At 35.2% G+C, this 13,172-nt stretch overlaps 1 protein-coding gene across 1 annotated transcript in view; it reads right to left on the bottom strand.

Moving 5' to 3' along the window:
• LOC129228289 (uncharacterized) overlaps positions 1-1,817 on the bottom strand; it is a 44,722-nt gene extending 42,905 nt beyond the window's left edge. Inside the window, exon 1 of the mRNA XM_054862965.1 lies at positions 1,603-1,817. Within this exon, the coding sequence (XP_054718940.1) occupies positions 1,603-1,635 (33 nt within the window). The 5' untranslated portion in view covers positions 1,636-1,817. The remainder of the gene's footprint in view (positions 1-1,602) is intronic.
• Between the last annotated feature and the right edge of the window lie 11,355 nt (positions 1,818-13,172).

Below are 13,172 nucleotides of genomic sequence, written 5' to 3' on the forward strand. Positions count from 1 at the left end.
AACATTAAGAAGCTATTTATTTAAGAAAATATTTATTATCCAAAATACTTGGAGTTTATACGTACTTAATAGTAACAACACTTATCTTAGTGAAAATGCGGATATCAGAGAATAAGCAAAAACTGAAAATTTTTGTGAAATTTATATGAACACCGAAAGTTGAAAAATCGGATAAGAAAAAAATATTTCATGAGGCTTTCATTTTCCCAATTATGATGAACCTATGAAAATTTAAAATCTCACAAAAACAAGTGCCTTTACAGTACAAAAAATAAAATAACAAACAAAAGCACCTTCCCTCACAAAATTCTTCTGAGGAAGTGCTATTTTAACTTAAATAGAAGTACCTATTCTTTTAAAAAACACCTTGCCCCTTTTTTGATCTGGGGAAAGCTAATTGATATCTGAAAGCCTTGAAGTATTTAAAAAATACAATATTTAAAAAAAAAAAAAACATTACTAAAGAAAATGATTTTTTCTTTTAAATCAAACGCTTGACTGAAACAAAAAAAAAATCAAACTAGTTTGCAGGAAATAACAATGAAAATAGAGAAGATAGTGAAATAAAAAAAGAAAGATTATTGTTTCACATTTACTGTACAACCTTCAAACGAAAATATTAGAATCACTGGAAAGAAAAGGAAAAACAGCGTGTAAGGTAGATGTATAAAATGTGGCTCAATGAGCAGTATTTTGAAAATACGCCTAACTCGTTTTAAAAATGGCAAACCTCAGGCTTGCTAACATAAATTTTAAAGAAAAAGAATCGCCAGCATTGGCGACTAAGCGATGTTTGGCTAACCATGTCAAAGTATCGTACGCTAATCTTTAACCTTGAAGTGACTAAATCAATAACAAAAACATGTGAATTTTAAAAATTCAAACAATAGACAAGTTGTAAATTTCGATTGCAAAGAAATTGCTGATGAGTTAAAACAACAGATTCAGACATAATTCATTCTTAAATACATAAAATATAAAATTCGTATTCCAATCACATAAGAAATTTTAAAGAAAATCACACGGCAATAGCATATTAAATTCTTATTTCTACCATAACTAAATTCATAAATTTTATACAATGAAAATTTTCAAACACCTTTATAGGAAAATTTACAAAAAACAACACAACTTACATCGGTATATGCAGAAGAAATTCTCACATTCAAAATTTGTTTTTAAATGCAAAACTAAAATCTAAAAAAAAATTGAGCTTCAATGTTTTCACGAGAAATTTTGGAGTCCACAGAAAAAAAAAGACGGAAGAGCATAAAATCAAATACGAGTTTTTCCAAAACTATTCATAGTCGGAAAAAATAAAAAGATTGCAGTACAAGTAAAACATATTATTTTAAATAAATCTAGAATTTACCGCACTTACACCTCTACAGCAGAAATACTAAATTTTATTTTAATCAATTTTTTGAAAAATCGATATAGGACAAATTACACTGTGTAAATGAAGCCAATTAAATTGCTAATTTGATGCACTAAAAACCCCATGTATTTTTTGAATGCGACACAATTCGGGATACAAATGAAAAGCCGAGTTTTCGGCGAACATTTTTACAAATTATGCAATAAAATTTTTAATGTTTTTACCTGCCTAAACAGCATTCGCTTCAATTTGATCATTTTCGATAGCTGTTTCGTACGGAAGCGTTCAAAATGATAAACTTTTACGCAGCCTGACGTCAGAAGAATTTGATTGTTGCCAAGATTTTAAATTAAAATAAAAACGGGAGCGAAAATAAAACCCTTGTTAAAATCATTGGAGTTTAAATTCGACGACTTTCCGTCTTCTGGCAGAAAATTGGTGCCCTCTGGACGCTACAATTTGTTCCAGAAGAGTTACGAAATGCTTTTTATCTCATCAGTCAACAACTGCATTTCAAGAATTCGCTCTGAAACGGAATCTGCTTTTACGTAGCTTATCCGGCACAAAAGTATTTTTGAGTATACATATGCTTTCATCAAATATAATTCTTTTGAAACATTTAAACACAGAAAGAAATTAATTTCGAGTTTGAAAACTAAAGTTCAAAAAATGATCAGAATAAGGTTTTTTATAACCTGGCAATGAGTAGAAAAAATGTTGGCAGACGACAGACGACGAGTTTGATTAGTTATTTGTTTCTGTTTTCAATGCTTTAAAATCACAACTTTTTATTGACACATTATTATCCGTAGTCCAATCATTTACCTTATAGTTCATTAAGTTTGAAAGCAAGATTCAAACATTTCTTTATCTTACTGACATACATAATCAAGCGTTCAATATGGTTGATGACGGTACAAGAAAAGCTCTTAGTAAAATACCACTGCTAAAGACGAAAGCTGGTCCTCGTGATAAAGAACTATGGCCTCAAAGGCTGAAAGAAGAATATCAAGCTTTAATTCAGGTTTTCTTTAAAATTAATATTTAAGATTTGTTTTAATTTTGGTTCCTGTCGTGTATATCGAATGATACGCAATAATTGATGCATCTAGCAGAGAAAGAATGTAAGCGAAAAAGAAAAAATAAATGAAATTTAGAGATAACCTGTGCAAATGATAGACAGCAACCTGTTTTGGGACAAGAGGTGTTATTGTATTTCTCACAGGTGCTGCACAGGTCCAGAATGATCTGATACTTAAAGGTTCTCTTTTGTCACTTTTAACCTGTAAGAGGGGAAGTGAAAAAGTAGGACGTAACAGGGGATGTGAGGTCTCAGAGACCGATCTATTTATATATATTTTTGAACAATCGTGTAATTAAGTAACATTTCTGTAATTTCCTTTAAATGTTCTGAGAAATTTTATTAGTCATCATCATCATAGTTGGCTCGACAGCCCAGGGTGGGCCAAGGCCTTCCTTTGGAGAATCTTCCAAGACGTCCTACTTTTTGCCTGGGTTTTCCAATTTTTAACTTTGAGAATATCGAAGTCAGATTCAACAGAATCCAACCATCTCATTTTTGGTCGTCCCCTTCCTCGAATTGTCACAGGTTTTGCAGCAAAAACTTTTTTAACTGGGTTTTCTTCGTTCATTCGAGAGACATGGGCCGCCCAGTTCATTCTCCTAATTTTTATGCTTTTTATTATGTCAGGTTCTCTAAACAATCTAAATTTCAAAATTGAATCGTCGTCTCCAGACACCGTTCTCATTGATGCCTCCAAAAATGCTTCTTAAAACCTTTCTCTCAAAAATTGATATCTTGTGCTCTCCGGTTTTAGTCAAAGGCCATGTTTCAGAAGCATAACTTAGAACTGGCCTAATAAGAGTCTTATAAACCAAGATCTTTGTTTTTCTTGAAATCAAAGACGATCTGAAGATGGGGCGTAGTCCAAAAAAGGCCTTGTTTGCCAACGTTAATCAGTTCTGTATTTCTGAGATTGTGTCATTTTTGTTGTTAACACAGGACCCAAGGTACGTAAAACTGCTAACGATTTCAAATGAATGAGTACCAATTTCTAAACATGTGTTCCTGTCATTTGGCGGAATTTTTTGTACCGGCATATACTTGGTCTTGGAGTCGTTTATTTTTAGTCCCATTCGACCAGCAGCTATCTCCAAAGATAAAAAAGCCTCTTTCAAGGCTGGTACAGTCCTAGCAACTATATCAATATCATCAGCATAGGCTAAGATCTGAACTGATTTGTAAAAGATGGTGCCCCTAGTGTTGATATTTGAGTCACGAATAGCTTTTTCCAAAGCAATATTAAAAAGAAGGCAAGACAATGAGTCGGCCTGTCGAACACCATTATTAACATTTAAATCCTCAGAGAGGACACCCATGAATTTTACCTTGCATTTAGTGTTGTTCATAGTGCACATTACAAGTCTAATTAATTTGCTTGGGATCTTGAATTCATACATTGCATCCATTAAATGTTTTCTATCCACATTGTCAAATGCAGACTTAAAGTCAATAAACAAGTGATGAGTTTCAATATTAAACTCAATTGATTTTTCAATAATTTGACGTAGACAGAAAATTTGGTCTACTGTAGATTTTCCACTTCTAAACCCACATTGATAACTACCAATTTCTGAATCCACAAATGGTTTTAGTCTCACAAACAGAATATTGGATAGGATTTTATAGCATGTGGTTAGCAGGCTGATGCCTCTATAGTTGGAGCAGACTATTGGGTCTCCTTTCTTGTGAATAGGGCACAAAATACTAATGTTCCAGTCTGATGGTATATATTCAGAGCTCCAAATATCAATTATTAGTTTATGCAGGTGCTCATATAGCTGAGGACATCCATTTTTTAGCAACTCTGCAGAAATAAGATCATGTCCTGGCGATTTATTATTTTTTAGTTTATTTAAAGCAAATTGAATTTCATCTCTATCTGGGAGGGGGATGACTTCGTTATCATTTAAATCTATAAAGTCGTGCCGATGGTCTTCCACTGGTTCCTCCGATTTTAAAAGGTCACCAAAATGTTCCATCCATCTACAAAGTATATCCTGTTTGTTAGCCAGGATTTCACCCTGCTTGTCTCGACACAGAGCAGAACTTGGTTTAAAGTCAGAACGACTACGATTAACCTTTCTATAGAATGCTCTGCATTCATTGATGGTTTTGAGATTATCAATGTCTTTGAGGTTCTCCTCTTCAAAAGTTCTTTTCTTCAACTTGTGAAGCCTTTTTTCCTCTTTTCTAGCTCTTTTATATTCATCTGAGTTATGTCTGGTATTTCTCTGCAACATTATTTTATATGTTTGATTCTTCTTATTTGTGAGTTCAGCACATTCATCGTCATACCAGTCTTTATCCTTCTTGCGTTCAATGTTTCCAACTACAGCTTTAGCTGTATGACAAACACTTTCTTTTATTTTTCTCCAGTATTCATCTATGGAGTCGCTATCACTGATTTCCGTTAGATGCTTTTCTAAACATTCAGCATATTCCTTTTTTACTTCAGTGTTCTTAAGTTTCTCACAATCAAACGTTTTTAGGGGCTCAATCCGTTCTTTCTTGGCATTGGAAAGCCTTGCTCTAATCCTGGAAATAATTAAATAGTGATCAGAGTCTATATTTGCACCTCTGTATGTTCTAACGTCAATTAGGTCTGAGCTATGTCTAGCATCAATCAAAACATGGTCTATTTGATTTGAACATGTACCACCTGGTGCTTTCCATGTTTCTTTATGGATTAGTGTATGACAAAATAAGGTACTTCCAACAATCATCCCATGCTCCACCGCAAAATCAACCAGTCTACATCCATTGTTGTTTGTCAAATCATGAAGGCTATATCCACCAAGAACAGAGCTGTATTCTAATTCCTTTCCAAGTTTAGCATTCATGTCCCCAATAGCTATTTTCACATCATGTCTTGGACATCCACTGTAGGCCCTAGACAGATTTTCATAAAATGTTTCCTTTTCTTCATCAGATTTATCTTCTGTAGGGGCATGGCAACACAAAAGGCTGTAGTTAAAAAACTTTCCCCTAATTCTCAACTTACATAGTCTTGATGAAATTGCTTGAAAATCCATTACGAGGTATGAAATTCTTTTATTTACAACAAATCCAGTTCCTTCAACATGTTTCCTATCATTGCAACTATAGAAAACTAAGTAGTTTTTACTGTTGAAAGTTCCATTACCTGTCCACCTCATTTCCTGTAAAGCACATATATCAACATTGTACTGATCTAGTTGCTGCAGTAACTTTAAAAGTGCTTTACTTTTGTATAAAGACAAAACATTCCAGCTTCCAATTCTCAAGTCCATTGTCCGTTTTCCAGGTCGTGTTCGTAAAACAGTCCGGTTATTTTCTCCATTGGATTTTGAAACACAAGTTTTTGTTACGAGGTGGGGTTGTCAGCCCCACGCCCAACCCCCAACCTGGAGGACCAGTCCCCTGTACAATCCCCAGGGGCAGGGTGCCCGGCTATCCTCCCAGGCACTGAGCACCTATTTTAGTCGCCTTTTACGACACGCATAGGCTACGTTGGGACTATTCTTACCCCCCCGGTCACCACACGGGGCAATTTTATTAGTACAAGGGAAAATTATTTTTGAATTTTGAATTGAAATACACATTTTCCGAGGAAATTTTGCAAGAGTCTTAAGATTTTTCGAGAAAAGCATAAGCTGCAGTAAATAACTAATTACTTGTAATAAAAATGAATCTATTATTGTTAATGATTTTATTTTAGTTCTTTAATTTATACAGAACATTTTAGTACCAGGAAATTGATTATCAAGTTACGGGAAAATTTTGACAGCCCTTTAGCTGTTAGTGTTTTGCATCGAATTTCGAGGGACAATTTAAGCTTTCATTGTCCCGAACATCATTGTATAACGTTTTCGAACATTTCAAACAAATCTCAACCTCATCTAGAATATTTTGCATCTCTTCCACATAACGGGATAAGATAAATGAACCTATATCCGCGATTCTAACATTTAGAACTATGTTTACTACTGCCGAAAATTGTAACACTGAAGGGAAGGTGTGGTCACAGACCACTTCTATAGAGTACAATTAAATTTAAACCAGATGCACTTGCCTAAAGATACTGATAAGCAAGGGGGGTATTCAAGGTCACAAAACAAAAAGCTATTGAGAAAAGCCATTCAATCAGACTGAAAACGAAATAGGGGTGATCAGGTGAACTTTTTGAGCGATCTGTGAGACCGCACCTCCCCTGTTATGGGTTACGTCAGCTCAGTTCTTGATTTTGCTTAAATTTTCAAGCATTCGAAACTAAAAAAAAAAAATTAATTTGAATTTTGTCATCTTGAATTCAAATTATGTTTTTCGCAATCACAGGTGTGTGTGTATATGTAGACGTGTGTGTTTGTGTGTGTGGGGGGGTATGTGTGTTTGTATGTAGGGGGTATGTGTGTTTGTGTGTAGAGGGTTGTGTGTTTGTGTGTAGTCTGGGGTATGTATATGTATGTAGGCATGTGTGTCTGTGTGAAGGCATGAGTGTGTGGGTAGTTGTGTGTGGGGGGGGGTATGTGTATGTGTGTGTAGGTGTATATATGTATATGTGTGTAGGTATATATATGTATATGTGTGTAGGTGCGTGTATGTATGCGTGTAAGTGTAGGGATATTGACGAAACCTGGAGACGGTTTTCGCTAGAGGTGCAGCATCGTGAGGAGTCGGTCGACGGTGATGCTGCGGAGGGTGCTGGTGGGAAAATAAAATCATAGTAACGCCAAAAATAGTCAAGTGAGAACAATAAGCAATCGTGATTGCTCAAAAAATTGTCTCGATTTTCACAAATCATATTTTAGAAATTTAACTCCTTATTCTGCTTGAGAGATTGTTAAAAACATGATAAACTGAGAAATTAATGAACGTTTTGTTCTGAAAGTTAAAATTTCTGAAATCTGCAGGGAGAACTACCCTTTCACTTTCAAAGGTAAAGAGGTATTGTTAAAAGTTTAAAATTAAGGATGAATTGAAAAATGATTGAGTTGATTGATTCAGGTGTTTAAAGGATGATTTAATAAAAGTGTGCTTTATATTTTTGTTATTTTGAAAAATTTAATTAAATTTCAAATTGGAAGGATGGAATGGAGCCTTTGGCCATTCAATGCATTGAGGCTTTGTCCAAGTTTTTAGAGAAGTTTGTTTAGTAAATAATGACATTTAAATCCAATAATATACCCTACTTTACAGAAAAAAGCAGCTTTAGGGGCACCACAAATCCATCCCTCCCCCTGCACCTGGTTACTGAATAGGCCATCCAGGCCATGGCCTAGGGTTCCCAGTGGCTCAAACTAGTAAGTGTTAACTAAAAAGAGGCCACGAAAAAGTGTTTGGCCTTGGGCTCCCCGGTTAAAACCCCTTTCGCAATCTTTGACCCTTTTCTTTTTTGAAGGACCCAACTACCTTGGTTTAAATAGTTGGATATATATTTGTTTAATATTTTTTATTCTGTCAAAAATTCCGAGTCTTTACCTTTTGTTTTGTTATTTTATAGTATGTTCAAAACAACAAAGACAGCGACAATGACTGGTTCAGACTGGAGTCAAATAAAGATGGTACCCAATGGTTTGGAAAATGCTGGCATGTTCACGAACTAATGAAATATGAATTTGCTATTGAATTTGACGTAAGCATTTTACATTTGTATGTGTTTAAAAATAGTTGCATATGTATAGAAAATTTGATTTCAGGATTTCACTAGTTTTTTTTTGAACAATACTAATTTTGAGTGACATTAAATAGTGGCTTTTTTCTTATACAGTCGAGTCAGGTCCAGAGCTGCTTACCAGCATTGCAGGTATTGGACCCTATAAGGGACCCAACAGCCCAAGAAATTAAAAAAACTAGCAATAAGACAAATATGTACTGCTGGCCTCTGTGCAGGGGACCTACAGATTTTGTTGCAGAGGGGCCCAAAATTTCTAGATCCGGACCTGAGTAGAGTGCTGAAACGTTGCCGAAATCAAAAATCGCACAAGAAATGAATTTTATTTATCTATTTTTTAACATAAGGTTAAAAAAAAATAGCAGTTTTAGCGAAACAATGCTTGTGTTTCTGAACGAAACTTTATCAATACAGTGGAGGGTCAAAAATCCGCACAACTTGGTAGAATTGGTTGTGTGGATTTTGCAGTTTCAGGCTATAAAAAAACTAACAGTAAACTGTGTCTTAAAGTTAAAAAAAAACAATAAAACTTTAAAATATGATTCATGAATTCTTTTATAAGCCAATAAAATATTTTTGAATCATTTTTAAACATATGATAAAACAAATTCTTTTAGCTGTTACTTTGAAAAAAATTTTAATCCAAAAGAAATATTTGTTCTTGGAATAACCACCACCATGAGGACACAAAATCCGACAAACGGCACCATTTTTAAAAAACTTGGTATTTATTTTCAATAGTTAAGGGATTTTTTTCATTCACATTTAGCTTTTACTTGCTGAATTCTTTGTCTTTTTGGCTTATTTTTTTATTTATTTATTTTGATGCCACATGGCACACACAATATTAATGATTTGCTATAATTCTGCAGCAATCTTTTAGCACCTGCTTTCAGTTTGGGATACTTCTTATCATATCTTCTTATCATATCTATCTATACTTCATATCTTCTCTGGGGCCAGATAATATTTATCCGAAAATTTTAGTTGAATGTGCAGAGGAATTAGCAGACGTAATCGCAAACATTTTCAATGCTTCTTATAATTCGGGGACAGTGCCAGATGACTGGAAGCTGGCTAACATTACACCGCTCTTCAAGAAAGGGTCTAAAGGGAGTGCGGGAAATTACAGACCTGTGAGTCTAACTTCGGTGGTTTGCAAAATTTTTGAAACATTGATGAAAATTAAGATAGTAAATTTTCTAGAGACTAATAATCTATTGACTGGTTTTCAGTATGGTTTCAGGAAAGGTAAATCTTTTGCAACTAATTTATTACAAATACAAATACAAATACAAATGTGACGACCAGCAACAGACTCTGGGCCCAGCTAGGCTGGTCCTAGTCAATTAATTAGTCCCCAATGAAGATCAATGGCCCTCTTAAAGCTATCCACTCCCTTGCTCATTACCACCTCTTCCGGTAAGCTATTCCAAGTGCCCACGACCCTGCTAAAGTAGTAGTTTTTCCTGATTTCCAAGTTAGCCTGAGATTTAAATAGCTTAAAACAATGACCCCTTGTCCTGCTTTCCCCGCAAAAATTTAATCCATTTACATCATCTTTCATTTTGATAAATTTAAATAACTGAATCATGTCCCCTCTGACTCTCCTTTGCTCCAGGCTATACATGTTAAGCCTATTAAGTCTGGTATCATAATCTAAATCTGAGAGTCCCCTTACTAATTTAGTTACCCTTCTTTGAACCCTTTCCAATACAAAAATATCTTTCTTCAGATAAGGCGACCAAAACTGAACAGCATACTCCAAATGAGGTCTTACTAAACTCCTATATAAAGGCAGAAGAACTTTCTTAGATTTGTTTGAAATAGATCTATTGATGAACCCAAGCATTTTGTTGGCTTTGTTACTAGCAATACTGCACTGTTGACTAAACTTGAAGTCCTGATTTATAAAAACACCCAGATCCATAACATTTTCTGCCTGATTTATGACTGAACCCTGTAAACGATATCTCATACGCTTATTTCCATGACCTAAGTGTAGCACTTGACATTTCCCTACATTAACTGCCATACCCCATTTATCTGCCCACTTAGTAATATGATCTAAATCCTCTTGCAGCTGTTTTACTTGTTCTTCATTTTCGACAATCCCCATAACTTTTACATCGTCAGCAAAACAATTCATGCTTCCAGAAATATTTTCATTGATGTCATTCATAAATATAATAAACGAAAGAGGCCCTAAAACTGATCCCTGAGGAACCCCACTTAAAACATCACTCCAATTAGAATGATTTCCTCTCACAACTACTCTTTGCTTCCTACCAGTAAGCCAATTTCTAACCCAAAGTAAAGTTTTTCCTCCTATTCCAATGTCAGCTAACTTGCTGAGAAGAGCAACATGCGGTACCTTGTCAAAAGCTTTTTGAAAATCAATATAAACAACATCCACACATTTTTTGTTATCTAAAGCTGAGGTAACCTTGTCGTAGAAATGCAATAAATTAGTAGTACAGGATTACATTTCTATGACAAAGTTACCATGGCTTTGGACAATAAGAAGCCTGTAGATGTTGTTTACATTGATTTTCAAAAAGCTTTCGATAAGGTACCGCATGTTGCTCTACTTAGCAAATTAGCTGATATAGGAATAGGAGGGAAAACTTTCATTTGGGTAAATAACTGGCTGACCGGAAGGAAACAAAGAGTAGTTGTAAGTGGAAATTATTCTAATTGGAGTGAGGTCTTAAGCGGGGTTCCTCAAGGATCAGTGTTAGGGCCTGTTTTGTTCATTGTCTTTATGAACAATACTCACAAAAATATTTCTGGGAACATGAATTGTTTTGCTGATGATGTCAAAGTTATGGGGACTGTAGAAAATGAAGAACAAGCAAATCAGCTGCAAGAGGATCTAGATCATATTAGGGAGTGGGCTGATAAATGGGGTATGGCTGTTAATGTTGGGAAATGTCAAGTGCTACATTTAGGGCATGGAAATAAGTGTACAAGCTATTATTTGCAAGGTTCAGTCATTAGTCAGGCAGACAAAGTTACTGATCTGGGGGTCTTAATAAGTCAGGATTTAAAGTTTAGCCAACAGTGCAGCATTGCTAGCAACAAAGCCAATAAGATGCTTGGATTTATCAATAGATGTATTTCAAATAAAGCTAAAGAAGTTCTTCTGCCCTTATATAGAAGTTTGGTAAGACCCCATTTGGAGTATGCTGTTCAGTTTTGGTCTCCTTATCTTAAGAAAGACATTAATGTATTGGAAAGGGTTCAAAGGCGGGCTACAAGGCCTAATAAGTGGACTTTCCCACTTAGATTATGATTCCAGGCTTAGAAGGCAAAAAATGTACAGTCTTGAGCAAAGAAGAGACCGAGGGGGACATGATTCAGCTGTTTAAATTTATTAAAACGAAAGATGTTACGGGGCTAAAGTTTAGCATTGAAAACAAGACAAGGGGTCATTGTTTTAAGCTATTTAAATCTCAGGCTAACATGGATATTAGGAAAAATTATTATTTTAGCAGGGTAGTGGAACCTTGGAACAGCTTACCGGAAGAGGTGGTAATGAGCAAAGGAGTAGACAGTTTTAAGAGGGCCATTGATCTTCACTGGGGATTGTAAATTGACTAGGACCAGTCTAGCTGGGCCCAGAGCCTGTTGCTGGTCGTCACTTTTGTATTTGTATTTGTATTTCTTCAATAGTACACAAATGCAGGGTTGCCAACTGGTCCGCAAAAATGGCGAAACTCCGCGGCTCCACAAAAAAGTTATTTTGCTCTGCATTTCCGAACCAAAATGCTTATACTCAAAGATTGAAAAAGTGTTTGAAGCTGTTTTATAAATAATTATTTTTTGACTAGTGCTGAAAATGATTAATTAAGTTCTAAAAAATTTTAAATGAGTGGTTTTTGTTATTTTTATTGTTTTTTATATAAAAATACTGAACTGCTCCGCAAATTTTCAAATTGTTCCTCAAAATCACCACACATGCTCCTCAAATTGTTCCTCCAAGGTTGGCAACCCTGCAAGTGTAGTATATTGAGCAAAAATACAAACTTATTTTTGAGATTACATATGACTGTATTTGATTGCTTTGCTCTGCATGTGTATGATGCATAACATTTAGACAGAATGTATTATTTGCTTATATGTGTTAAAAACAATTGTTAGGGCCCAGATCTACTAATTTTGGGTCTCTCTGCAAAAAATCACCAAGGCCACTTACCGCCCAGCGGATTGGGCCATGGGAACCTCAGTGCTGTGCTCTGAGGGGTCTGCGAATACATAGATCTGAGCCTGGTTAAGGCAAGTAGTTGCTATTGGATTATAGACCGAAAGAAATAAGTATGGAAATTAAATTTGTATTTCGGAAAAAAAAGTTAAAGAGAGTAAATGATCAGGGAGGATTTCGGGCATTGTGGATTTCAGGTCGGCGAATTTGTGGCACTCCACTGCACTTATAATTTTTTTAAAAAAAAAGTGAACTAGAGATTTAAAATTGATGACAATTGAAAAAATGTGCTGAAAATTTCAGAAATAGTTTCTCAATTTTTATTTTATTGTTTCATTGTGTGTTTTTAATATTTAATGATTTTTGCCATGTATTAATGTAATATAGAAGAGAAAAATTGCTCATATGTGTTTTGTTTGCATTACTATTCTGGTTACATAGTTTAAAATAATCATTGTTATTTTACGGTCCCAAAATTTGCACAGCCTCTGATCCCAAGCTGTACAGGCTTTTGACCCTCTACTGTAAAAGGAAGAACCCAATTTCTGATAAGGCAGTAATTTACACTTGAAATCTGGGAAATAGGATTATGAACGAAGAATTTCTGAGGCAGACATTTTAGTTGGGGCAGGAGTGCCCACCAAGGGGGGAGGGTCATGGTGCAGACTTTGGCTTTGAAATTTTTACAGGGGGTGTTTTGAGGGGTATTTTTCTCATTTTGGGGGGAGGGCTCTTGCTTTTGGAAGGGGGTCTCTGCAATACTGAGGGGGTGCACCCTTGCCCTTAGGGGGGTACCCCTGTGTTGGGGTTCTCATTGTATGGGACAGGATTGGGAAAATTTTTATGCACCTTTTAA

Source organism: Uloborus diversus, chromosome 8 (genome assembly GCF_026930045.1).
Source record: "Uloborus diversus isolate 005 chromosome 8, Udiv.v.3.1, whole genome shotgun sequence".
Taxonomy (NCBI): Eukaryota; Metazoa; Arthropoda; class Arachnida; order Araneae; family Uloboridae; genus Uloborus; species Uloborus diversus.